This window comes from Falco punctatus (genome assembly GCF_963210335.1).
Source record: "Falco punctatus genome assembly, chromosome: 5".
NCBI lineage: Eukaryota > Metazoa > Chordata > Aves > Falconiformes > Falconidae > Falco > Falco punctatus.
The window spans coordinates 50,035,279-50,060,868 of NC_137584.1; the positions used below are offsets into that span (position 1 = coordinate 50,035,279).

The 25,590-nt window shown below is 46.3% G+C and overlaps 2 protein-coding genes across 8 annotated transcripts in view; both read left to right on the forward strand.

The window, feature by feature from the left end:
• The first annotated feature begins 1,201 nt into the window (after positions 1-1,201).
• Positions 1,202-15,469, forward strand: RSPH3 (radial spoke head 3). Of its 2 annotated transcripts, XM_080390077.1 has the most exons (9): positions 1,202-1,443; positions 1,746-1,833; positions 3,481-3,622; positions 4,948-5,093; positions 5,649-5,852; positions 6,872-7,034; positions 8,099-8,185; positions 12,710-12,991; positions 15,225-15,469. In XM_080390077.1, the coding sequence occupies exons 1-8, from the start codon at positions 1,322-1,324 to the stop codon at positions 12,970-12,972; spliced, it is 1,215 nt and encodes a 404-aa protein (XP_080246203.1). In that variant the 5' UTR covers positions 1,202-1,321; the 3' UTR covers positions 12,973-12,991; positions 15,225-15,469. The 2 variants fall into 2 exon arrangements, with proteins under 2 accessions (XP_080246203.1, XP_080246204.1); XM_080390078.1 differs by lacking the exon at positions 5,649-5,852.
• A 2,299-nt stretch (positions 15,470-17,768) lies between these two features.
• PLAGL1 (PLAG1 like zinc finger 1) overlaps positions 17,769-25,590 on the forward strand; it is a 53,411-nt gene continuing 45,589 nt past the window's right edge. For 2 of the 6 annotated variants that reach the window (XM_080390062.1, XM_080390064.1), the window contains exon 1: positions 19,032-25,455. Coding sequence is in view for 1 of the 6 variants with exons in the window: in XM_080390064.1 (XP_080246190.1) it covers positions 25,449-25,455 (7 nt within the window). In the remaining 5 variants the exon portion in view is untranslated. Of the gene's footprint in view, positions 18,576-19,031; positions 25,456-25,590 lie in introns of those variants that run through there. The other 4 variants (XM_080390063.1, XR_013928575.1, XM_080390061.1 and 1 more) reach the window with 4 other exon arrangements.

The window sequence follows — 25,590 nt, forward strand, 5'->3', positions numbered from 1 at the left end:
CTGCAAGCTGCCTGTTAATTAATTACAAAACCATTCCTTCCTCTTTTCCCTTGCCTCCCACACACGGCCTTGCTTTTTGAGAGGCTTTTTTTCGTTTGGGGTGGGGATTTTTTTTGCTTCTTTTTCTAAAAGTTTCTCTTGCTGTACAGCAGGGGTCCTCAAACTGTTTAACCAGGGGGCCGGCGCACGGATGCAGTGGCAGGCAGTCATCTGCGGCTGCTTGGTTCCCCCCCAACCCCCGGCGGGGTGTGTGTGTGTGTTCTATAAATACCGGGGGCCGGATTGAGGACCCTGGGGGCCGTAGTTTGAGGACCCCTGCTGTACAGCTTCCCCGTGCCTTGCAGCATCCTATGAAGTGCTCTTTGCTACCTCCAGTTCTCTTGTCGGTGACTGTCCACACAGGGCTGTCACGGAGCACAGGCACCTGCCACAGTAACATAACTGAGCTGAAATAAATTGCATTTCACCCATAAATTAAATTTGAACCAAATATTTCAGAAACAAAGGACATGGATTATTTTACATACTCAGTCTTGCCAAAGTAATCAAGGCATATCACTACCCACACAGGTAAAAAAAAAGAGCTATCACTGTATCAGTAACCTTTAATTGCTACTGTGTTTCTCTTAATGGAATTTTTTCACAGAATCTGAAAACACATCTTCATGATTTGTGATGACAGCGAGTGCAGCTCACTACGGACGGGATGGCACCCTGAGGGCCCACCTCACTGTCCTCCCTCCCATCGTACGACACCTTTACAGCATCCAAATCCCCTGCTCGTGTGGGTACAAACCCCAAACCCCCACCAAGCAAACAACAGCGTTAGACGTGCCGCTGTTTGGGCTGCCTTTCAGGACACCGACACTGAGGCCACGGGCACGGCAGCCACCAGGTCTCCCCGGTCCCCCAGCCCACGTCCGCACCGCCGGTGGCCCCGCAGACCGGGCTGAGCCACCGCCCGGCCCCGAGCGGCCGCGCAGGGGCGAGGGGACGGCGACGCCTCGCGGTTGAACTCCCTCATTACCTCGGCCCAGCAGCGCTACCGAGCGCAAACCCGCCAGCAGCTGAAGCTTTCCGCTAAGCACCCCAGAGCCTGGGGAGCGGGCACGGCCTCCTTACACCTCCCTCGGGCTGCGGCTCTTTCCTGGCAGGAAAACCGGCGTGAGAGGGAGCGGCGCGGCCGCCGCCCGACAGCGCCGCGACTCCCGGGGCCCTCCCGCCCCGCCCGCGCGTTGCCCCGGCGACGCTCTCCGCCGCGGGGCGGCTGCCGCAGCTCCCTCAGCGAGCCGGACCCGCCGCGGCCCGGCCGGACCCCACCATGCTGCCCACCCGCCAGCTGGAGGTGGCGGCGGCCCCCGCCATCCTCTACAGCTACTGCAGCCGGCCGCACGCCCTGCCCGCTCGCCCCAAGTACCGAGCGCCGCCGGACGCCGCCGAGCCGTGAGTGCCGGTGTCGGCGGGCTGCGCCCTCCGGCCCTGCGGCCTACGCGTCCCCAGCGGGCCGCGCTCCCGCCCTCCGCGCCCACCCCCACCCCGGCTCCCCCGCCGCCTCCCCTCCCCCCCCAGACCGGCTCCCCCGCCGCCCTTCCCGCGGGAGGGGAGCCTCCGCCGCCCGGCCGCCAGGTCCTTCGTCCCATAACTTGGGGCACGGCAGGCTCCGGCCTTCAGAGGCCCCTGGCCTGCGTGCGGGGGCCGCGCACCGGCTGCCGCCCTGACCGCGCTGTCTGCGCTTCGTGTTGCAGAGAGAAGGAGCCGCTCCGTTACGCCAACCTCATGTACGACCGCCGAGTAGTGCGCGGCAACACCTACTCCCTTCAAGTCAAACCTGTGGTACGTTTTTATCTGGATCCTGCTGCAGCTTTGTTGAAAAGTAATAGGTAGGGAAAGAAAGCTGTTCCTCTATTTTAAATACTGATGTTGTAATTTTTCACGCAGTCACAGGCCCAGTTAAATTAGCATGTGCCTCTGTTCAGCTTTTCTTTAAAGCACTTAGTTTCACTTGAGTAGTTCTGATTTTTTTTTTCCCAGTTAAGTGCTTGATTATTCCCCCACCCACCACCACATTTCTTTAGTGTAATGATCCTGAGCACAAATCATCGCTGCATAATGTATTATCATATACAGGTGTCATCAGTGAGAATAGTAGCTTTCAGAAAATTGTCTTGGTATCTGAAGTATTTTATTTAACCTGATACAGTAGTAAATGTTTCAGTGATATTTTATTTTTGGAGAATATTTCTGTACAGATAATTTGATTGTGTAAGAATTTAAAGCAGTCTGTATTTTTAAAAGCTACTTTGTGGATATAGCTTTGTTCAGTAGCTGTTTCTTAGAGTGAATTTTGCACATCTTCTGTTTAAGAAGTTCAAAACTCACGTTCATTTCAATTCATAAAAGAGGACTGAATTGAAAAGTTAGTATGGGTTTCTTTTGCTTCATCAGCAATAAAGACCCTATAATTGTTATCTAGCAAACAATTCGTTGATAATATCGTAACTGGACTGAAGTCCCTTTGACCTTCTTAAAGTTTTACCTAGAAACTCTCACTTGTCAGCAAGAACGTGCCATTCTAATATACTTTTATCTCACAAAGAAAAGTTCTGTATACAATATCCACTTCCAAATAATAATTAATCGCTCTTAGTATGAGATGCCATTAGTACGTGACTGTAGGCAGCTGGCATACCTTGTTAGTTTCATGCCTTACAGTCTTTAAGGTAGCTCAAAATTTAGGGTCAGGAAAAAGCAAATCTGAAATGCTAGATTTGTAGCATTAATATCAAACAACAACCTTCATTTTCCTGTAGAGAGAAATCAGTATAATTTTCAAGTATTGTCACGGTCTAACTGTAGCCAGTAACTAAGCACCATGCAGTCACTCCCCCCCTCCCCTCCTCTGGTGGGATGGGGAGGAGAGTTGAGGAAATGGAAAAATTCATTGCTTGAGATAAAAACAATTTAATAATTGAAATAAAATGAAATATAATATTAAGAACAACAATTGTAATGCAAAGGAGAGAGAAAGAGAGAGGAATAAAATCCAAAAGGAATAAAAAACTCAACAGGTAATACACAATACAATTGCTCACCACCCAATGACTGATGCCCAGCCAGTCCCTGAGCAGCAATGCCCTGGACGACTCCCCCAGTTTATATACTGAGCATGATGTTCTGCGGTATGGAATATCCCTTTGGCTAGTTCAGGTCAGCTGTCCTGGCTGTGTCCCCTCCCAGTTTCTTGTTCCCCTCCAGCCTTCTTGCTGGCAGAGCCCAAGGAACTGAAAAGACTTAGTATAAACATTACTTAGCAACAACTGAAAACATCAGTGTGTTACCAACATTATTTTCATACTAAATGCAAAACACAGCATCCTACCAGCTACTGAAAAGAAAATTAACTCTATCCCAGCCAAAACCAGTACAAGTACAAAAATTACTCTGTTTTGTGGGGTTTTTTTCTTCTTCATCCCTGCTTAGATCACCCAACCCAATCCCCTAGAGATTCAAAGGCAGAGGGAAGCACGGGAAAGAGCACTGGCTAGAAAGCGTGCAAAAGAGCAAATGCAACCAAGAACACCTGAGCCTGTGGAAGGCAGAGAGCACATTCATGTACAGACAGGTAAAAGGCTGAATTTTTAAAAATCCATCTGAAAACAAAAACTTGCAGATCTATATTCACTTACTAAATTGATGATGCAGTTGGTAGAATCATGTGGGGTTAAGGTTAGAATCATAGAACTCTAGAATCAGAGGTTCTCTAATCCTTTCCATTATAACCTCTTATTTTTAGTTGTATTTAATCCACTTGGCTAATTAGTGACATTTTCCCAGAGGCTCTGTTTTTCAGGTTTTAGTCTACATTCTTGAGCACTAGTCAAGACTTCTTGATTTGTTCTTTCTTTTTCCAGTATCATCAGAGAATTTTGGTACATGCTTAAAATAGAGGGGTTTAAAAAATTTTGCTTAAGAGTGCAGTCACATGTAAGAATAAGAATACTTTGCAAAGTTGGGGGACACACCCTAATTTACAGTAGGAAACTGCCCTATTTTGGGAAAAACAATTTTATGTGTAGGAAAAACAAACTTTAGCAGTGGGGTAATCACGAGGTGAGTAATGTATTGCTGTGCCCTTCGAAAATCTTTTCATATTGGACTGACTTACAGACTGGGAAAACAGCTGTGTTGCATGCTAATCAGACATGAGCTTTGGTTTCTGAATGTTCCCTCTGCCCCAGCCCCACTGAACTTCCTATACCACCTCTAACGCACACAGCAGCTTTTCACCATTCAAATACTCTTGAATGCAGAAGGAGGCTGTCTAGTGTGTAAGTCTTGGTAATCCTTTCCACTGACTACCACAGATAATTTTAAGTACTCCACAGACCTTATTTTTTGAGCTAGGCTATTTATCTCTGCAGTAGGAGACAAACAGTTATAATTCAAATGAAACACATGCTCTTACAGATGTGTGGTTACATCAAGGCCACCTCTGGTTGGGCCAGAAGTAGAATATAATTCTTTAGACCCAAAAGATCCAGTGTTCTGTTTTGCCCCATACAATGGAGAAAAAGTTCTATTTTCAGTATTACTCATTAGTAGATAGGCAATCATTATCCCTTTTTGAAATCCTATCCCATTGACTACCAAGAATTATTTATTCTGCAAGGTGGGCTGAAATGGTCTAGACTGAATTTGGAAACCTGCTAAGTTAAATGCCTTTTTAGGAATCACTTCCAAGAAGTGCATCTGATGTTACAGAGAATGTGGCATCAGATGGCCTATGCAGCAAAGTGATCTATGTTTTAAGTTGTCTTTTTTAAAAAAACTTTATAGAATACTTTTTATTGGACTCTGGATATAATTCACACTGCAGAGTTATCAAAATAGCTGAGAGTTAAAATGAAAAGATTCCAACTTCAGTATTCATTGTGCTTTTGATTCTAGAACTGTATTTGGAAGAGATTAGTGACCGAACAGTAGAGGTTGATACAGAGTGTCAAACAGATGCATTTTTGGACAGACCACCCACTCCGCTTTTCATACCAGCCAAAACGGGAAAAGATGTGGCCACGCAAATAGAAGAAGGAGAGGTATGAAGCAAAATCAGGTCCAAGAGCACTGTCAAAACACCTCCCATACAAAATATGTTTCTGATGCAAAATTGGGGCAAAACCAGAAAGGAACTTCTCACAGAATATGCCAAAAACAAACAAACAAACAAAAGGTCTCCAATGTTTGCTTGAGGTTAAATGCAAAATTCAGGAAGGTGCTTCTTCATGTGCACTGGTTCTTAGCTGAAAGCAGCAGAACTACAATGCTGAGAAAAGCTTTCCCCTGTAGAAGTAGCGTCCGGCCCAAGAAGGGGTTGGGAACACAGAAATAGGGTCCAGGTGAGTGCTCTGCTTCTCCCTGGCAGCCCCCCCGCTGGCTGTGGTCGGGTGTGTGGTGTCTCACTCCAGCCCACTCACCACTTAGCCCCCAGTTGCATTCCTGCTTCGGATTTAGCTGACGCTGGGCCCCACCTGCACTTCTCAGGCTGCCTTCAGCACAAGGGCTTTGCTCACCCTCCTTTCCTCCTTGCCACGGTGCTAAGAGCGATTGCAATCAAGGGACATTTCTCTCTGTTTCCCTGACTCCATCCTCAGTTGTTTGACTTTGATGTTGAAGTCAAGCCGATCCTGGAAGTGTTGATTGGGAAAACGGTTGAGCAAGCTTTGCTGGAAGTCATGGAGGAAGAAGAGCTGGCCCAGCTGTGGGCACATCAGCGTGCCTATGCCGAGCTGCGTAATGCAGAGCTTGCTGAAGTACAGCGCCTGGAAGAGCAGGACAGGCGATACAGAGAGGAGAAGGTAGGACTTCCTAACAGCAGAGCAGGCCTCTGCTCACTAGAAGAGAGAAAACCATTTCCAGCACTGAAAGACAAGCTGTGAAATAAGCTGAATATGGTCAAAAGTGTCCTGTCAAATTTCATATTCCTCAAAGCATTTTAGTGCCACATAGCTGCACTCTGTCATTTGCTCTCGTGCACCACCACCATGCTGTTGTGTTTATTTGGAGCAGCCATGCTCCAGTGACCTGGTGTACTTGGACACCTGATCAAGAGGCCAAACCCAACAGCATTTTCCTCTGTAGCTGATACAGCCGTTACTCAAGGCTTTTTATTATAACTGTTAAATGAGTAGTCAGAGTGCTTGAAAGAGAGACACCTCCTATTATTTCATACCCAAAGCATGCACTACTGTATGTGCACACATACATCTCAAGATCTCCAAGTATTAAGCTCTGTTAGTACTACCTAGGAAATAGGAATAAACAAAAAAGGCAAGTCTTAATCACTCACTATTAATCAGCCTTGTATAACTGGGATTTTTAATATTTTCCTGGACCAATTTGAGTTTTAATCTTTTCTTACATCAAATAGGATATAATACTGGAAAAATAAAAAGTTCGGGAAATCCTGACCCAACTTCATCTCATTACAAGGCCAATGATCAGCTTGATCTGCAGTAATAAAGCAGAGTTGTGAGATCAATGCATAGCAGTGTATTAAAGAAGGGTCTCATTTGGCCTGCTAGAAGGCCCTTATTTTACAGACCTGCCAAAATGAGAAAAAGTATACTGAAGGAATGTGGTTCCCTCTAGTCCTTGTGGATTTTAGTACTCCGTAGATTGAGTACAAGCTGGCTTTCAAGCACCCTTTCATATGAGGATTTTTTGTGGAAGTTAGAGGCCACAAATACCAGGTAGAGACCATAAGTATCTGTACTTTTTATTATCTTTGCTATTTATAAATCTCACACTGTGATCATTCTTCAAAAGAGTAGCAGCTAAAGGCCTGAAAGTTTAACATGCAATATTGCCTTGACAGGAACGTCGCAAACGCCAGCACATGCAAATGCTGCAGAAACAGAAAGAGACCACAGAGAAAATTGCGGCTCGGGCATTCGCTCAGCGTTACTTGGCTGATCTCATTCCCTCAGTCTTCAACAATCTTCGTGATAGTGGATTTTTTTATGACCCTATAGAAAGAGGTTTGTATGTATTTTTTTTTTTTAATATGTGAACTGAGTAATATAAAGCTCAAAACAACCATGAAACGTAGCTTATTGTTCTGTTGTTTAGAATAATGTCATAAGACTTTATTCTTTACATTTGTGGCCAAACAGATAATTTCCAACCTCATACATTTAACACAAACATTATTGGACATCTGTACAAGTAGTCAAGACTAAGCAAAAGCTGACAGTGTGACAATGAGAAGAGCTGCTTTTGAACTGGAGAGAAATAAATGGGTGGTTAGGATTGGTAGAGCTGAGAGATCCAAAGTGAAGTAGATGTATTTTGATAGGACGTGAAAAGAAATCCATATGTCATTCTGAATCTTTTTTAATGATTATCAGAGCAAAGGAGAGATTAGTTAATTAAAATTAGGCCCCCAAAATAATTTTGGAATTGTACATTGGTGACTTCCAACTGTTTAGAATCAGCAGCATTTCTTTTGGGCTGCCTTGCTGGACCCCACTTCCCCAGACCCTGCACGGATGCACAGACCACAGTTTGGGAATGGTTACACTCTCCAGAATGAGTCATGGGGTAAATGCAGGAACTGAGTGTATTTTGCAAACAGGACAGGCTTTGGGACCATGGTGTACAAAGGGTATGATTTGAGAAATACATGGGTGAGAAAGCTCTTTAGTCAGAGGGAACAAATGCTTTCAGCAGACCAGAAGCCAGATGTCTTTGGAAAGCAAGGCAGGAAATGTTATTCTCCTGACTTGTTCAGGATATTTTCATCTCATTAGAACATTACTGTGTATCTCATCTGTGCTAGCCTTTCAGTGGTGCCAGACCCTTTGGAAAATCACTGCAGTTGAGAGGACTCTGGTCTTGGTCCGTAACGATAAGGAAGCTCAGTAAGAGAGACAAGACATAAGAAACCCAACAACACCTGAGAGATTTCATCTGGCTCTTGCAGAGCAAGTGTCTTTTGGCAAAGATGTTCATCCCTTAATGGTCACAGCAAATAAAAAGTGGCCCCAAGATCCTGTTGCTCACTTTTTATTTTTCTTTCTTTCTTCCTGCTAAATTCTTACAGATATTGAGACAGAATTCCTTCCGTGGCTGATGACAGAAGTGGAAGAAACACTAGAGAAGAAGGTTCTGGGGAGGACAGTGCTTGACTGTAAGTTACCAAATCCCGGAATGTAATCTGGCTGCTTGATGTCCTTGATTGTTTTTTTCCCAGTCAGAACAAATATCACACAGGGTCGCTGTGGGTTAAGGTAGGAGGTGTCATTTTAGCAAGAATGCCAAGTACCCGTGGCTTTTTGTGGTGTGGTTTTTTTTTATTTTTTTGGGGTGGGGGTGTGGCTTAAACTATATCAAAACATTTTTAATGTTGGAAAACTACTACTACATACACCTCAGCAGTGGATTCTCCACTGAAATAATAAAATTGCTGCACTCTTTGCTGGCTTTATACTGTTTGAGCTGTGTTCACAGAATGGTCAGAGTTGGAAGGGGCCTCTGGAGATCATCTGGTTCAACCCGCTGCTAAAGCAGGTTCACCTACAGCAGGTTGCACAGAGTTGTGTCCAGGCGGGTTTTGAGTGTCTCCAGAGGAGACGCCACACTCTCTCTGGGCAGCCTGTTCCAGTGCTCTGTCACCCTCAAAGTAAAGTTCTTCTTTGTATTCAGATGGAACTTCCTGTGTTGCAGTTTGTGCCTGTTGCCCCTTGTCCTGTCACTGGGCACCACTGAACAGAGCCCGGCCCCATCCTCTTGGCATTTGCCCTGAAGACATTTGTATACAGTGATAAGATCCCTGCTCAGTCTTCTCTTCTCCAGGCTAAGCAGGCCCAGCTCTCTCAGCCTTTCCTCATGAGGAAGATGCTCCAGTCCTCTCATCATCTCTGTAGCCCTCCGCTGGGCCCTCTCCAGTGGTTCCCTGTCTCTCTTCCACTGGGGAGCCCAGACCTGGACACAGCGCTCCAGATGCGGCCTCACCAGGGCAGAGCAGAAGGGGAGGACAACCTCCCTCGACCTGCTGGCCATGGTCCTTCTAAGTCACCCCAGGATCCCATTGGCCTTCTTGGACACCGGGACACACTGCTGGTTCATGGTCAGCTTGCTGTGTCCTCCAGGACTCCCAGGTCCTTCTCCACAGAGCTGCCTTCCAGCAGGTCAGCCCCCAGCCAGTACTGGTGGAGGGGGCTGTTCCTCCCCAGGTGCAGGACCCTACAAATTGGCTTTGCTGAACTTCATTGGGTTCCCTTCTGCCCAACTCTCCAGCCTGCCCAGGTCTCGCTGGATGGCAGCACAGCCTGCTGGTGTATCAGCCACTCCTGCCAGTTCTGTATCACCAGCAAACTTGCTGAGGGCACACTCTGTCCCTTCGTCCAGGGCACTGATGAGTAAGTTGGACGTGCCTGGACCAAGTACTGACCCCTGGGGAACACCACTGGCTACAGGCCTCCAGCCTGACTCTGTGCCATGGATCACAACCCTCTGAGCTCTGCCATTCAGCCAGTTCTCAATCCACCTCGCTGTCCACTGATCTAACCCACACTGCCTGAGCTTAACTATGAGGATGTTATGGGAGACAGCGTCAAAAGCCTTGCTGAAGTCAAGATGGACAACATCCACTGCTCTCCCCTTATCTACCCAGTCAGTCATTCCATCATAGAAGCCTATCAGGTTTATCAGGCATGATTTCCCCTTAGTGAATTCATGTTGACTGTTCCTGATGACCTTCTTTTCCTCTACATGCTCAGAGATGACCTCCAGAATGAGCTGTTCCATGACCTTTCCAGGGATGGAGGGGAAGCTGACAGGCCTGTAGTTTCATGGGTCCTCCTTGTTGCCCTTTTTGAAGACTGGACTGACATTGGGTTTCCTCCAGTTCTCAGGCACCTCTCCTGTCCTCCATGACCTTTCAAAGATGGAGAGCCTTGGCAATAACATCTGCCAGCTCCCTCAGCACTTGGAGGTGCATCCCATTAGGGCCTATGGATTTGTGTCTGTCAGGTTTGCTTAAGTGGTCTCTAACAGGATCCTCCTCATCCATGGGAAAGTCTTCCCTTCTCCAGACTTCATCTCTCACTTCCAGGGTCTGGGAAACCTGAGGGTCAGCCTTGGCAGTGAAGACTGAAGTGAAGAAGGCATTCAGTAACTCTGCCTTCTCTGTGTCCTTCGTCACCAGGGCACCCACCTCATTCAGCAGTGGGCCCACGTTTTCCCTAGTCATCCCTTTCCTACTGATGTACTTGAAGAAGCCCTTCCTGTTGTCCTTGACATCCCTTGTTAGATTTAATTTCAGACAGACCTTAGCCTTCCTTGTCACCTTCCTGCATGCTTTGACAGTATCCCTATTTTCCTCCCAAGTGGCCTGTCCCTTTACCACACCCTGTAAACTTCTTTCTTCTGTTTGGGGTTTGCCAGAAGTTCCTTGCTTATCCATGTTGATACTGGGAGATGCAATACATTTGGCAGGAACAGAATGGTTAAAGAACACCATTATTTTCTCTGCTACAGAACTCTTATTTCTCACGTGTTACACAGCCACCATTGCTGTGCCACTCTCTGTAGCGTGCCTGTTGTGCCAGTGGGACAGCAAAGCCCATTCTGTCTACAGCCACATGTATACCATGAACATCACTTGTTTGTGTAAGCTCCTTGAGCTACGGAGTAACATGTTCATCCTGCATGAAAGGAAAAGAGAAGGATAATCGTAGGCCATGGTTGACTGAGAAGTCAGGTGACCAACACTTTTAATCAAAACAAGGCCTTACCTGCTCAGCAGTCAAAAATCATGCCCTTGCTTTTGAAATAGATTAAAATATCAGCCTCTTTGGGGCTAGTTCAACCTAAGTATTCAGGTTCTTTCATTAGGCAGTCTTCAGAGGCTGCAGGTGAAACACCTGAACAGTCTAAACTCTGTCTTGTGTAGAAACACAAAATCATGATGAGTGCATGTTATAGAATCACAGAATGGTTTGGATTGGAAGGGACCTTAAAGATCATCTAGTTCTAACCCCCCTGCGGTGGACAGGGACACCATCCACTAGAACAGGTTGTTCAGAGCTCCATGCAGCCTGGTCTTGAACACTTCCAGGGATGGGGCATCCACAACTTCCTGGGCAACCTGTTCCAGTATCTCACCACCCTCACAGTAAAGAATTTCTTCCCAATATCTAATCTAAATCTATCCACTTTCAGTTTAAAGCCATTAACCTGTTGTCCTGTCACTACATGCCCTTGTAAATAGTCTCTCTCCAGTTTCTTGTAGGCCACCTTTGGATACTGGAAGGCTGCTATTAGGTGTCCCTGGAGCCTTCTCTTGTCCAGGCCAAAAAAGCCCAACTCTCTCAGCCTGTCTTCATAGGAGAGGTGCTCCAGCCCTCTGATCATCTTCATGGACCTCCAACAGATCCCTGTCCTTCTTATGCTGGGAGCCCCAGCGTTGAATGCAGTACTCCAGGTGGGGTTTCATGAGAGCAGACTCCCTTGACCTGCTGGTCAGCCTTCTTCTGATGCAGCCCAGGGTACAAAGATTGGCTCTCTGAGCTGCAAGTACATATTACCGAGCTGTGTTTAGCTTCTTGTCAACCAACACCCCTCGAGTCTTTCTCCTCATGGCTGCTCTCAATCTATTCTCTGCCCAGCCTGTATTTGTGCTTGGGATTGCCTCGACCCACATGCAGGACCTTGCACTTGGCCGTGTTGAACTTCATGAGGTTTGCACAGGCCCAGCTCTCAAGTCTGTCAAGGTCCCTTTGGATGACATCCCTGCCCTCCAGCATGTTGACCGCACCATGCAGCTTGGTATCATATCTAGTCACCCACTGTTGAACAAACATCCTCTTTTTTTGTCAAGTTGCATTCTCCAAGTTTTGTAGAGGCAGACACAGCCTCAGCTGAAGTAGTTGGTGGCTTCTCTCCCCACTTACACAGAAGCCATATGGGGACAGTCAAAGGATCCATCGTTAACCTATTTGAATGAAGCTGCCTACTTAAAGGATTTATTTTGTCACTGTCCAATAAAAGACTGAACTACAAAGGAAGAACCTTCAGTGTAAGGCAGTTAGGTTTGTCCTCTCAGAGATGACCATTCCCTCCTTTTCTTCCTGAAGTCAGCTCATGAATTAACAATGGAACTTAATACCTGTCCTATTTTCTGCATTAAACATCTCTTCTTTCATTGTTGGCCTCTGTTTTTCATATTTAAATGATGTATATTTTTGTTGTTGTATCCATTGGAAGGGGTATAATGAAAAATTCACAAAGGCTAAGCCGCAAAAATAGTAAAGAATAGGTGCTTTACAGCTGCTTTTCAGAAAGAAGATCTTTTGATGCCTCCCATAGTTCCAGTATTTCCCACTGCCAAAAACACCACGCTGTGTGCAACCCGGCTAGTTCTTATTCCTGGTGGGGTGACCTGCTCTGGAACTAAGGAACAACAGTGAGGAAATGTACAAAACCATCCAGGTGAACCCTTTAAAATCACTGCTTTCAGGGTAAACTGCTTATTTGGCTGGAACTAGGCTCCAGCAGCAGGGATGTTTTTTCTCATTCAAGTGTTCTTTCATTTTTAGTGTTATTTTTGGTTTTTTCCCATTTAAGAAGTTATAGGTCAGTAATATATAAAATAATCTCAAATTACAGGTTTTTTTCCTCTGTGTGTTAATGGTGGCTTTCTCTGTTTCAGCCTTGATTCGTACAGTGGTTGAAAAACGGTTAGATGCATTTAGCCATAAGCCTCTGTCTGATGAGACAGAGGCACCTGCTGAAGAGCTCAGGCCAGCAGATGCAGCACCCCAGGCGGACAGTGAAACAGACGCTGCTGACCAACTGGTTGCAGAGAAAGAAGGGAGTGACCAACCTGTTGCTGATGAACACCCTTCACGTCACGTCTCTTTCCAGTTAGAAGAGTCGGATCAAGCAGGAACAGGGGATTTAGAAACTGAGTAACAAGCAGGCAAGTCATCAAGTAAGTGGAGATGAATGGCTTAGAAAGAAGAAATGAATTCCTATCTATTTACAAGTATTGTGCCCTAGCCATGCTGAAGGATGAACCTAAGCAACAGCAGAGCATGGAAGTGTGTTTCCATATGCTGGTTTCAGGCTATAAGAATCAAGAGGGACGTTACTAGTGCAGTGAATGGCAGTGAAATTCTGTCCCAAAACCTGGTATATTTATAGTTGAAAAACAATGCTGTCTCACACCCAGTGCTAGAAGGTCATGAGAAGGACATTGAGAGCATTCTAACAACCTTTGTGAGTGCATTGATAACATTCTCAGAACAGAATTTCTTTACTTTCCCTATATTGAAAGGTAGCTACTACAACACTTAGATAAACCTGTTTTTGCTCATGTTAGTCTCTCCTTTCCTGACAATCTTGGATGGGCATCTCAGTAGGTAATAGAGCAAAGGCAGTTGTTCCTGAAGCTTTTCAGGGTCAAAGAGTTACCTGTCACTGGAAATTGCTGCCAGTGCAAAATCCTCTGCTTCCTGACTCCTGGTGTAAGGGGCTGGAGCCACATGCTAAGTCCAGTCTCCGTTTTCTTTGTAATCTTCCTTTCCTGCTGCTTCACTGGTGGAAATGGTACCAGACGTGACTGACAAGATGCGCTTGCACTACCATGTGTATCTGTCTGTACACAGGCCAGCTCCTCAAGTGGGGCATTCCCACTCATAAAAGCACATTTTCATTGCAGCAACACCATTTCCTTGCTAGCTGCGCCTGTGGAAAAAGTCCTGCCTTGTCCAGACTGCTTTGTGCTGCCTCCTCTCTGCAGGTCAGCTGGCTATATCTCAGTCTGAGAGTGGGATGTCAGGAATGACAGCTGAAGAGATAAGGACCTGTGCCGCATCTCATACCCTCAAAAGGGATGTTGAAACGGAACAAGGTCTTAAAACAATTAGTCAGGATGAGTTTGGTACAATGCTCTGGGTGATGCTCTGTTTGTGTTGAGAAAGGAATGTACTCTGAATAATTAGAAAAGGTTCCACTGAGGACGTTAAAGGAATATACTCAATAATAGGAAAAGTACTCTGAATAAGAAAAGGTTCCACTAAATGATGTTAAAGTAAAGGAATGTACTCTAAATAATTAGAAAAGATAAGGTGGGTACCTGAAGGAGATAAGGAGACCAGAGTCAGGAAATCGTTGAACAAAGAAAGCTGAAAGGTTTACTCCACCTAGATCTCACCTATTATGAATGGAATGATTAGTTGTCAAAATCAAATTAATATGTATGTAAAGATGTTGCAACCTCTCACGAAAACTGTATAAATTACTTAACTTTTCACTGAAAACTTCGGAGCTAGTTTGTCCGGTGCGAATCGGTTAGCTCCCTAACATTGCATGAAATAAATACCTTTGCTGCTTAAAGACAAAATTTGTCTCTGAGCAGTTACTCTGCTGTTTTGGCATCAATGTCCAGACTTTTCACTGGGCCACTTGTACGTGTGGCTTCCAAGGCAGATGCTGCCTCCCCTCCATCCTGAGCTAGGACATCCAGTGAAATCAGGGCAGCTATTGCTTACGTGGAAAAGCTCCCTTGGAAGGTCTCAGGTATTTACCTGTCTCTGAAGGTAGCTGAAAATCAGAAGTAAGGAGAAGTATCCACCCACAAATCCACTCAGTGGTTTGATGTAATATGAATGTATTAAAACTGAGTGACTAGAGTCACATAGTACAGATTGTAGACAAACACACCCATGGATGCTTTTCAAAGCTGAAATATTCCCCTGTAAACTCCTCCTCTGTTTGCTAAGCTGACAGTATTTCAACAAAGTGTGCTTGTTTTTTCAGTTATGATTGATTCCTCAAAGCATCCAGCAAAATGTGTTGCATGTGAAATTAAGGTAGTCTGTGCTCGGTCTATAAGTTTATAAGAAGAATTTATTTTTATGCATATGACTGGAATTGGAAGCTTGAAATAAAACTATGGTTTACACATTGAAGTTGGTGGGAGGTTTACCTCAATTTCAGTTGGACCAAGATTTTGCATTGGTTTTTTCCCTGTGATGATGGAGACTCCTGTCACTTCAGATAGATCAGGTAAATTACTTCAGGCTAATTTTATCTAGAGAAATGAAAAGCCTTTTTGACATGATTCATGAGAATTGTAAATGTTTCAGCTCATTTTCAGAACACTGTATGTCAGTTTTAAGGATTCCTCATCACTGAATGATTGTTTTGTCATGTGTTTACAGGAGACAGCATGATCTCGAGGACTGCCGTAATCATTCCTGAAAAGATTCAAATAAATGCTGACTTGAGTATTTGGGTTTGGAACATTACAAGAGGAAGGTGATCACCTGGAATATCTTCATTTTTGTCACTCCTGCTCTGTGTTTGATTGCTAGAAATTTTACTTGAAGTGTTGAATTATTCTATTTAAATAAGTTGTAGTATTATTATGTAGTCTGAAATTATTATTAAAAAATAATGAATTGTATGCCCTGCTTTTTTACTTCACTAGAACTTATAGGTATAACTCAAGTATTGTGTATTGGTGTAGATTTTGCTGTAACTGGTTGTTTTTATGAGGCCACACAGCCGTGAAGCTTTCTTTATACCGCATTGGAAGTTCTCCATTAATAGCCCTGTACTTGAGTTCAGCCCCAGATACAGGCAGGTTGGCAGGGGAGGGGACCCCTCACATCCTGTTGGTCACTCAAGAAACGGAAAACCATGAGCAACAGTAAGGAGGGGAAGAGGGATTTGGGGAAACGGCATAGCTGTCACCTGTTAGGGGTGACGCAGGCGGTGTGGTGCAAGCCTTGCCTCTGACAGGGTGGCTCAGGGACTGGCGTTCAGGTGGCTGGGGGAGCCACTTCAGCCCAGCCCTAGCGTGAGCACTGCATCCCTTGCACCGCATCCCCGCGGGGGCCCCTCCTGATGCCCTTCCCCTCCAAATGCCCTTTCTCAGGTCAGTATCTCCGGCAGCAGTTGTCCCCGGCAGGCAGGTAAGCCGCAGAGTAGCCAGCTCTGCACCCGCGGTGGCCCGGGGGTGGCCTCGCATGTGCATGCGAGGGGGAGCGGGGAGGGGACAGAGGCAGCCGGCACTGCAGGCGCTAGAGGGCAGGGCAGCCCACGGCAATCCGGCTGCAGGAAGACACTGATGTCACCTGCTGCACACGGTGCACGCTGCAGTAGTGACACCTGTCTGGACTTACCTCCTCTTCTAAACCCCAAAGTTGTTGACCTTTTGCAAAATCTACTCATAACATGAGGAGCCAACACTCAGGGTCTCCCAATACAGTCCACACTGAGGTCACAGAAAAGACATACTGCCTGGCCCTGATTCAGTTTGGGAGATCCTCTTGATATTAACGGACCAAACGGGACCCTCTGCATTTCTCCACTGCACACTAGCAGACTGGGAGCGTTTTGGTGAGAGTAAAGTTCATGGCTGGTTTGCTGCTGGCAGAAGTCATGGGTTTCAAAGAGCTGCAGAGAGAACAAATAAAAAGAATACACCTGTGAAAGTGTTTGCTTGCTTCTTATATGCATGCCTTGAACATGAACCTCACCTTATCAATCTCTAATGGCATCAGCCTTGGGAGCCTGCAGAAGCTGTATTACATTAACAGCAACAGTATACAGCAATACACAGCAACAGCCCTGTGGTGTTCACCAAGCCATGAAGACTCCTCTCCTGCCCTCCTGCAGGAGACACCTTCAGACCAGCATGACAGTATCTGTCATAGTGAAACTATTTCAGTGTGCTTTCTCACTGCTAGGGTTTCTTTACTGGTACAAACCAGAAGCTAGACATGACACAGAGCACATTTCAGTGGTCTAGCTGTGATGCTGCTTCATGGCAGTATCGTTGTAGTTATAAACCACCTTATGTTGCCTCACTTATCCTTAGCCCCACCACAAACGTTTGGCACTCTTCAGGTTGCCCAGACCTTGGCTATTAACATACAATACTAGATACATATACTGTCCCTGGCAGTTTAAGTTAAGAAATCCGACAGTGAACTGTAGCACCCATAGTGGCGGCATATCCCATGCTGCTGACTGCCGTGGGGTTCATGATTTCTGGCAAAAAGTCTGGCAAAGAGGCTGGTGCAATAATGCTTGAAGCTGCCTCAGAAAGATTACTTTTACCTATCAGAGTCCTAGCTGGATTTTACAGTCACTGCTGAGACAATGTGTACTGTGAAAAATGACCTAACAGTGGAATTTGACTTAATAGAAATTGTGATTGAATCATGTTTTGGCAATTGAAATATCTACTTTAAACATACCTTTTTTTAAGATGATCGTGTTGGAAAGTACTCATACGTATGATGAGTTACAGAGTATACCTAAAGATTATTTAAGGGGAAAATACCATCAGGCAAACCATTACCATTTCAATTAATGGTAATTAATCAATCAAACACATTTGTTTCAAACAGAGCTGACATAATACTCGAGTTATCTACAGTTCCCAAAACCACAGCGTGCTGAATCACAGGCTCACTGAAAGGTCTAGCTAGGTTGGAAGGGATCCCTGGTCATCTGCTCCAAACTCTTCTAAAAGCAGGGCCCTAGATTAGGCTGGACTTTGGCTGGCTGGGGTGTAGCACTGCTTAAACGTGTTTGGGGTGCCTGGGGGCCTGCAAGCTGAGCAGCAACATCCCTTGCAACCGTGAAGGCAAACTATGTCCCAGGTTTTGTCAGCAATAGCATAACCAACAGATGAGGGATGCCATTATCGCACTTTATTTGGCACTTGTTGGTCCACACCTGGAGGACTTCCCCAGTTCCAAAGAGTAACTAAACAATTGGGGAGGGTCCTGTGGAGGGCCGCAGAGATGTTCAAATGCAGAGAACTTGCCCCAGGAAGCAAGACTGAAGGAACTGGGTGTGTTCAGCCTGGAGAAGGGAAGGCTCAGCTCGATCTGATCATGGTTCTCCCAGCGCCTAAATGGTGGTTGTGGAGAAGGTGAAAGCACTTCCACAAGGATGACCTGTGGCAGGACAAAAAGAAACTGCCACCAGTCGCTTCGGGGGAACTGCTAGCTGGTGGCTGCACCCCTCTGCGGGTCTGCAACAAAATCCCGAGATAACGAAGCAAAATCGGTATCTGTACAGGGAATTCTCACTGCTGCGAGGTGCCCGCCTCGGAAGCGATTAACTGCCGCCAGTGCGGGTGAGGGGGTTTGTGCGGGTCCTTACGAGTGCGGACAACTCCGCCCGGCCACAGCCGCGGGCACGCCGGCGGCCGGACACCCGCGGGCCGGGACACACGCTGCGGTGGCAACGAGCTTCCCGGCAGCGCCGTCGCAGGGCAGAAGCCCTGGAGCCGCCCGGCCCGCGCTGCCCCGCCGCTCCGGAGCCGAGCGGCGCGGCGGGGAGGGGACGGGCTCGGCCCGGCCCTCGGCCCGGCCCGGCCCTCCTCCGCCCCGCCCGCCCGCCCCGCCGGCAGGCGTCTCCCTGGGGCCGGGCACCGCCGCGGGGACGGGAGGAGCCGCCGCTGCGCTCCCCGGCCCGGCGCTGGGGGAGCGGGCGGCGCCCGCGGAGCTGGGCCATGAGGTGAGCGGGGCCGCGCCGCGCCGGGGCGGCAGGTGAGCGGGGCGGCGGCGTGCGGGGCCGGGCGGCCCGGGGGAGCGGCGACCGCGCTCCGGGTGGGCCGGCCGTGGCGGGGGGGCGGTGGCGGGGGCCGGCCGAGCGGCAGCGCCCGAGCACCGGGGCTGGCGGGCCGGGCGGGCCGCCCGCCGCTGCAGGAAAGCGAATTGCGCCACATGCGTCTGCCTTGAGGAGGAGACTTTTGTATTTGGCTTTTTATTTATTTACCCGTCCGTTCTCCCCCGCAACTTTTCGCAAGCCCCAGCCGCCGCGCAGGCTCGCCCGCTCTCCGGCCGCAGAGCCTCGCACCGGAGCCTCGGGACGGGCTGACGCGCTCGGGTCCGTTCCAGCCCCTCATGCCTCCGGGAAGAGAAAGGCCTCGGGGCCGGCGATGAGGGGGGCACCTCTCCTTACCGCTCCTTCGCCCTCCCCCCAGCCCCGCGCTCGGCTCGTGGCGCGGGAGGCTCGTTCCCGCCTGCGGGCCCGGGCGGGCGGGGCGGCCGCAGCGCGGGTCTGTCCCTTCTGCATCCCTCTTCAGCGGGGTGATGGCGTGCTGCGGCCAAGTCTGGAGCTGTCATTGACTCCTACAGGAGGCATGACAGTTGTTTGTTGGTTTTTCCTCTCTGTGTGGAAGAGGAATTTAGCACATGATACGATTTTTCGCAAAGTGCGTAACTTTGTTAAAACCTAACTTCCAGCATTTTTTTATTTCCTCGTGAAAAGTCAGTGTCCCATAGCCAAATGGAAGTTTGTTTTTCTGGAAAGGTGAATTCGGGACAGCCAGACTCCTCTCCAAGGGCTGTTGCTTTCCCTGTGTGACTTGAGCATAACAAGTATGTTCCTCCTTACAAAGGAGGGCCAATAAGGCTAACTGGTTTTGTAGGAGATATTTAAAGTGGTTGATGAAGAACACAAAGTAGTAGCTGCCTTTTAAAATGTGAGTTTAAATGTAATCTTCCCACCTCTAGTTAGTATTTTTGATTTATAAAGGGCTTGTAGGACAGAATCCAAGCCATGGTTTTGGGTGTGTGATAAATCTACACACGTATTTGTGTGTGGGTATTTTGTCCAACATCCAGGATTATTCATATAACCTTGATGACAAGGGTCATCTTGAGTAAACACAAATGGTACATTAATTCTCTTTCCAAGAAGTGGTAGGAGAGGGTGTGCTTGGCGTTAACTGCCATAAGATAAGCAGATTCAGCTCTGACAGAATGAGGAAGGAAGAGATTCCCAGTCTGACCACTCTAGTCTCTCGGTATTGCAGTTGTAAAATTAACATCAACGTGTGCGACCTGATTCTTGGTTGTCCCAATGCTTAGTGGAAAATCCGGCTGTTTAAGCCTGAGATACCTAATCATGTGCAGCGGCATGAAGTGTCAAGTGGTCCTGTCCTGACTTGGCAACTTTTCCTGCAAGACAGGAGCATCTTTCTTCCTTATGATGTCTGCAGTACTCCACTGACCCCACACGGGCAGCACCTCTGTTGTGCTCTGACCCTTTGCTGGGGAGAAATACAGATGCTGTCATCGGGAATTTCCCTTGACCGGTCCTTCTGTCCCTGTTGTTGGTTTGGAGAAGCAGCGCACAGAACACGGCTCCCCCTCAGTGCCTGGGGAGCAGTCATACCGCACAGCTCAAAACGGGGCTGTGTGGGCGGGTGGCTCTGGGTGGAACATGGGCAGCTCTGCTGAACAGAAATACGGGTACAGTGACAGGATCGCTGACAAATTGTGTTATTATTATTTGATATTGTGTGTGTTTGCTGCTGTGGTGCCACTGTATGTGCAGTATATTTTCTGCCATTAGTGTATACTTACTTGCCCTGCATTGTAAGTCAAAGCAGTCAAAATCTCATTTGCAAACCTAATGGGAGCTGGTATAGATCCTGGAGTAGAATAACTGCATAACAGTCTGATCACCACTGTGTTTTGAATTGTTGAGTGTTCTAAATGCGTATGTCTGACATTTAAATAGAACCTTATGGTTCTGATCGCTGTAAATTGATAATAGGATTATTTGTGTAAAAAGTGGAAGATGGGATGAGTGGGAATGAAAACTAGAAATAAAATCAGAAGGACTGTACCAGTTTCTCTGGAACTGCACAGCAGAGTGAGAACAGAAGTGGCAGGTTTGGAAAGTTTGATATGAGAAAGCATTTAAGTACCACAAAATAAATTATTACTTCTTAAAAAGGCAGAAGGGGCCTTTTAAGTCATGTGGTTAGTTCTCCAAGTTTAACCACGTTAAAGCCTTAGATTAGCGTCTTCAGGGTTATTTAGAATTGCTCAGTTTTTAAGATGAAAATGAAGAGTTAAACCGTTTTGAGTGCGTTGCTTGTAGGTGGACTCTCTTTTAACACGGACACTTGTTTTGCATTCATTTTGCAGATACATAAGTCAGCAGGTCACAGATTCATGCTCTCTAACTAAAGACAATAACTTCTGTTTCCTTTCAATTCCGTAATCTCCTCTGCAGCAAGAATCTCCTTGTTGTGAAGTTCTGTGAGCACACACATGTCTTTTCTCCCTGCCTGCCCTTCTGCCAGGGCTCTGTGGAAAGGAAACAGCGTAAGATAATTCCCCCCTGTGACTGTTCAGCCACATTTATCGTACAGCGTGTTGCAGGGGCTGGGACCTGAGCCACTGTCTGTTTCCCTCAGACTCCTGACTTCTTGGTGGATGATTAAAACCCAAAAACGTCAACCCCCACTCTGCCTATAAGTGAATACACACACTGTACTGAAGACAGTCTGTTTGGTATGTTTCATGGGTTTGATAAAAGGTTTCATGTGTTTCAGCATTCAGCATTACACCTAACTTTGCAAACCTAAATAGTCCTCTTCAGGAAGAGCAATCTGGCTGACAAGATGTTTGCAGAACCAGCACGTATTTAAAGTACGCATTGCCGACTAGTTCCCTACTGGCTCCACTGAGTTTTTATTTTAAGATGTTCCTGCTTTTAAAGATAAGCATGAAGCAAATGAGACTGCTCCAAATGCCAAGGGAACAGCAGTCACACACTTCTACTTAAACACGTGCCACTGTATGACTGGCCACATTATTTAATTGTCACTAAATTCTCACGCAGAAGAAACTGTTTGTTCTTTTCTTGCATGTGTGGAAAGAAATAGGAAATATCTTTAAATGATGCCAAGGATACTGCTATAACTAGCAGGAAATAACAAGTTGGGACAGAAGGAAGGTCAGTCCACTTGAATTCTGCACGGGAAAATCCTGGAAGTTGATCGTAAAATTTAATTCCACGCTTATCCCGAGGATAACCAAATAAATATTTTACTTCTGGCTTTGCTTTTTTGCTGACTTATTTCTTTCTTCCATGCATTCTTCTGTATACGGGCTATTTGGAATTTGCTGTGAAAGAGCATTTTGGGTTCCAGATGTTCCATCTGACATGACGATCTAGAAGTGACAGGTCTTTGTCTGTATGCTTTTTGTATTTTCTCTTTTTTTTCTTGCTTTTTCTGCCTGTACTGATTGTTCTTCTGTAAAATGGCATGAGTTGCAGTGCTAAACCAGGATCAAGGTTGCCTTTGTAAACTACTTCTGTCTTGGAGGACAGAGTAAATCTGTTTTTATCATTCTCCTTCCTGCACCTAGAGCACTATTTTAGGAGAAGCTGTTTCCTGAACAACTTGAGATAGCAAAATTTAAATTATGCAAATAGCATTAACTACTCATAATTCCAAGCCAGAATGGTGCTACAATAGGGATTGTATCATAAGGCGTTGATTTATAGTTCTAATGAGTTGGAGAGATAACTGGATCACACTGATTACCTCCCAGTGTTTTCTCCCATTCAGTTTCCATGATTTTTCAAAGGACATCCCTGAACACACTGACACTACATTCCCATGCTTAAATCCCTGAAAGACTGCAGCGGGAATAAGACATATTACAGTGGGAATAAGACACATTGAAGTGTGCATTTCTAGTTCTTGAGGTGGGTTGTAAAAGGGTTTAAAGCAAGCTCGGTCATGCTTGGTTGGTAACATCCTTGGTTGTTGTCATTTTTTTCCTCTGGAGAGCCTCAAGTTTCAAATACAATTCAAAGAGCCAAATCTTTCTGTGAATAAATCCTTGAAGATATGAGGCAAGTATAAAGGAAAACTTTAGTTTTTCTCTGTATCAGCGAAGAGCCTGAAAAAACAGCTGTGCAGAAGAACTGTGTGTGTTTCATCATGTTCTTCTTAACTTTGCTGCTACTGTTGGAATATAAAATAAGGTGTAGGGAGTATCTCAGGAATATCACCATGATGCACTGTGAGTGGCACCTAGTCCTGACTTTCCAGCAAGTGATGGGGACTAAGATGTCCAACTCTCTGACCCCTCTCGACCCACAGGGGTCAGAGAGTAAGTGCCAATGTTCATCCCAGCCCAACTGCTGGGAGAGAGTCCTCTGTCTATGTGGATGGATCCATGTGGATGGATTCCCTGTCCCAATTATTGTCTCTGTCTCCTCCTTCCCTGTTCTGAGGGAGGTGGAAATGGGTCTGTCATGGGAGGATACTTCTTCATTGCCTATTTTCTGTGTATCTGGGGAGGAGCAGCAGAGCTGTCTCTTTTGTGTGTTGAGGTACGGTAGGAGAACAGTCATCTCTTGGGTGTCTGGAGTGATAGTATTCTTTTTGTCTTACGTGTGGCAGTGGGGCTCCTGACGGGGAAACTTGTGCTCGTGGTTAAGGTGGCTGGTGGCTGCCCAGACCTGCATGTTGCACATAGAGCTGTGTCAGTGTTACATGTCAACTCTGTGTGCTGAGAGGTGTTGCAGACGACCTGCGTGACCCAGACATGCGGTGTGGAATGGCTTACCACATTCGTTGTGCAGATGGCACCTTGCTTTGTCTTCATGCGATGCTAACTGTGTTGGGGAAAGTTGTGTGCTGCCAGTTGGGGAGCACTAGTCACTCCAGAATGGCAAAATTCATCCACAGATTAATGTTTGCTGGGATCACGCTGTGGGGAGGCACTGTCCCCTGCCAATCTTCTGATGCCATTGCCTCTCAATCATCAGAACTGTAGCAAAAAATGTGTTGGAAGCAAATGCAGAGTAGCAGCTGGTAGAGTGCATACAGTAGTTGCCACCAGCGTGGTCAACTGTGTGCGCTGGGCATACAAGTCACAGGCATGGTGTAGGTAGGCAAAGAGTCCTTCAGTGCAGGCACACGGAGACTGCAGAGATAATCACTGTGCCCATGTGCAGTCTGATACCTAGAGCGGACAAAGGCAGGGCATAGCATTTGCTCCAAGTCTTGTACCGTGGTACAGGTAACAAAGTCAGCGTAGACGTGCTTTGGTTTTCTTCAGGGCACGTAATAGAATTGTACTTGGGAAAATACTACAGTAGCAGTATCTAACTTGTGCTAGCATATACAACAGCAAGCAAATGTAGTGCAGTGACCAATATTATGCTTTGCTCCTCCACTTGGTGTCTTGTTTCCAGGTTCTTGTTGCTATGAATGGTGTTGAGGGACTCTTGAGGATAAGCAAAGATACCTTCTGCAAGAGTGTCACATATATCTTTGGGAGAGAACTGCAACAGCGGAAGTCCCATGTGCTTTTTCGGCCATAAACTGTCACTACAGTTCTGTTGGTTTACTTCAGCTGGAACGTTGTTTCAGTCACTGCAAGCTGTATAATGTGATCAACAGCATTGGTTTGTCCTGTCCTACAGAGATAAGTGAAGTTAGAATCAATACAGCTTTTTTAAAGATTGCAATTTAAAGTGCTGCAAGGCTGAGCAATAAACAAGTGATTTATAAAGCATTAATGTTCTGTTTTGCCAGTGCCTTGATGTACTGATGCCCAAAGAAGACACCAACCAAGTATCTAATTGTTGTATTGTCCTGCAGTAATAAACAGTGGAAGGACGAGTAAAACACATGTTAAAGACACAGCTAAGCTAGCTCAAAGTTTATTTTGTCCCCAGAGAGGTGGATATTCCTTCTTTGTCAGGTGGAATTGCCTTCAGTGTCATCACCACAGATGCAGTCTGCAGAGAACCAAGGGGAATATGAAAGTAAGGGAAGTAGTGATGCTGAACAAAGATCTGCAAAGAGGCGGGAAGCAAAAGGCAAAGGAAAGATAATGAAATACCTCAAAGTATTAGCTGAAGGAAAGAAGTTACTAAAAACATAACTGAAGTTGGATTGAAGAAGCAGAAGAGAAAAATGGAAGAAGCAAACCCCAGAGATTTGTTTTGTCAACATAAGGTGTTCTGTTTTAATCCAATTTTCGTTTGGTCTTAGCAACCAGCATAATTTTCTATGCAGAGAGGCAAACTTTGTTATGTTCTAGAAAGCAAAAAGACTCTACATAACGTGGTCAAGGATGCTTCTGGCTTCTGATTTATTCTTTTATCTTGGTGGGAGTTGGAGTCATGGCTTGCCTGCATTAGTGAGTGAAAGGCTTTACACCCTTCTTAAGCAATTAAAACAAGCTAAGAAGTAACATTTTTTTCTGCTTCAACTACACTTATCTCAACAATCACCCATATTAATCAAACAAGTGACTTAATACCTCTCTCAGTGAAACAGCAGCAGGTGATTTGCCTGCTGAAATCAAGTGATTTACCTGCTGAAACACTACCTTTTTGTATTTCTCAGGGCTCATCCAAGAAAAGGCCTGGGCTGCTGGCCAGAATGAATCCAAATGTGCCAGGGTAAAAGCACTCCTCCTTTTGGTGGAAGAGAAATTTGAAAACTAGCATATGGGGTATCCCAAGTGGATGTATCATTTCCTTCTTGTAAACCTGGCAGCCAAATAGCCCTTCCCAATTCTGATGGTGCCAGGCACTGGAAAGAGATTGCTCAGTGGCTGGTCCTTGGTGGCAGGTGCTAATGAAAAAACATGTCAGGTAAGGATTTCCACAGCTGAGGCGGGGGGGGGGGTGGTGGTGGTGGAGGGGGACACACACTTTATATCCCAAATGAAGGAGGATGAAACTAACACTTCCAGTGAAATATAACACATCCTGTAACACTGATTCATG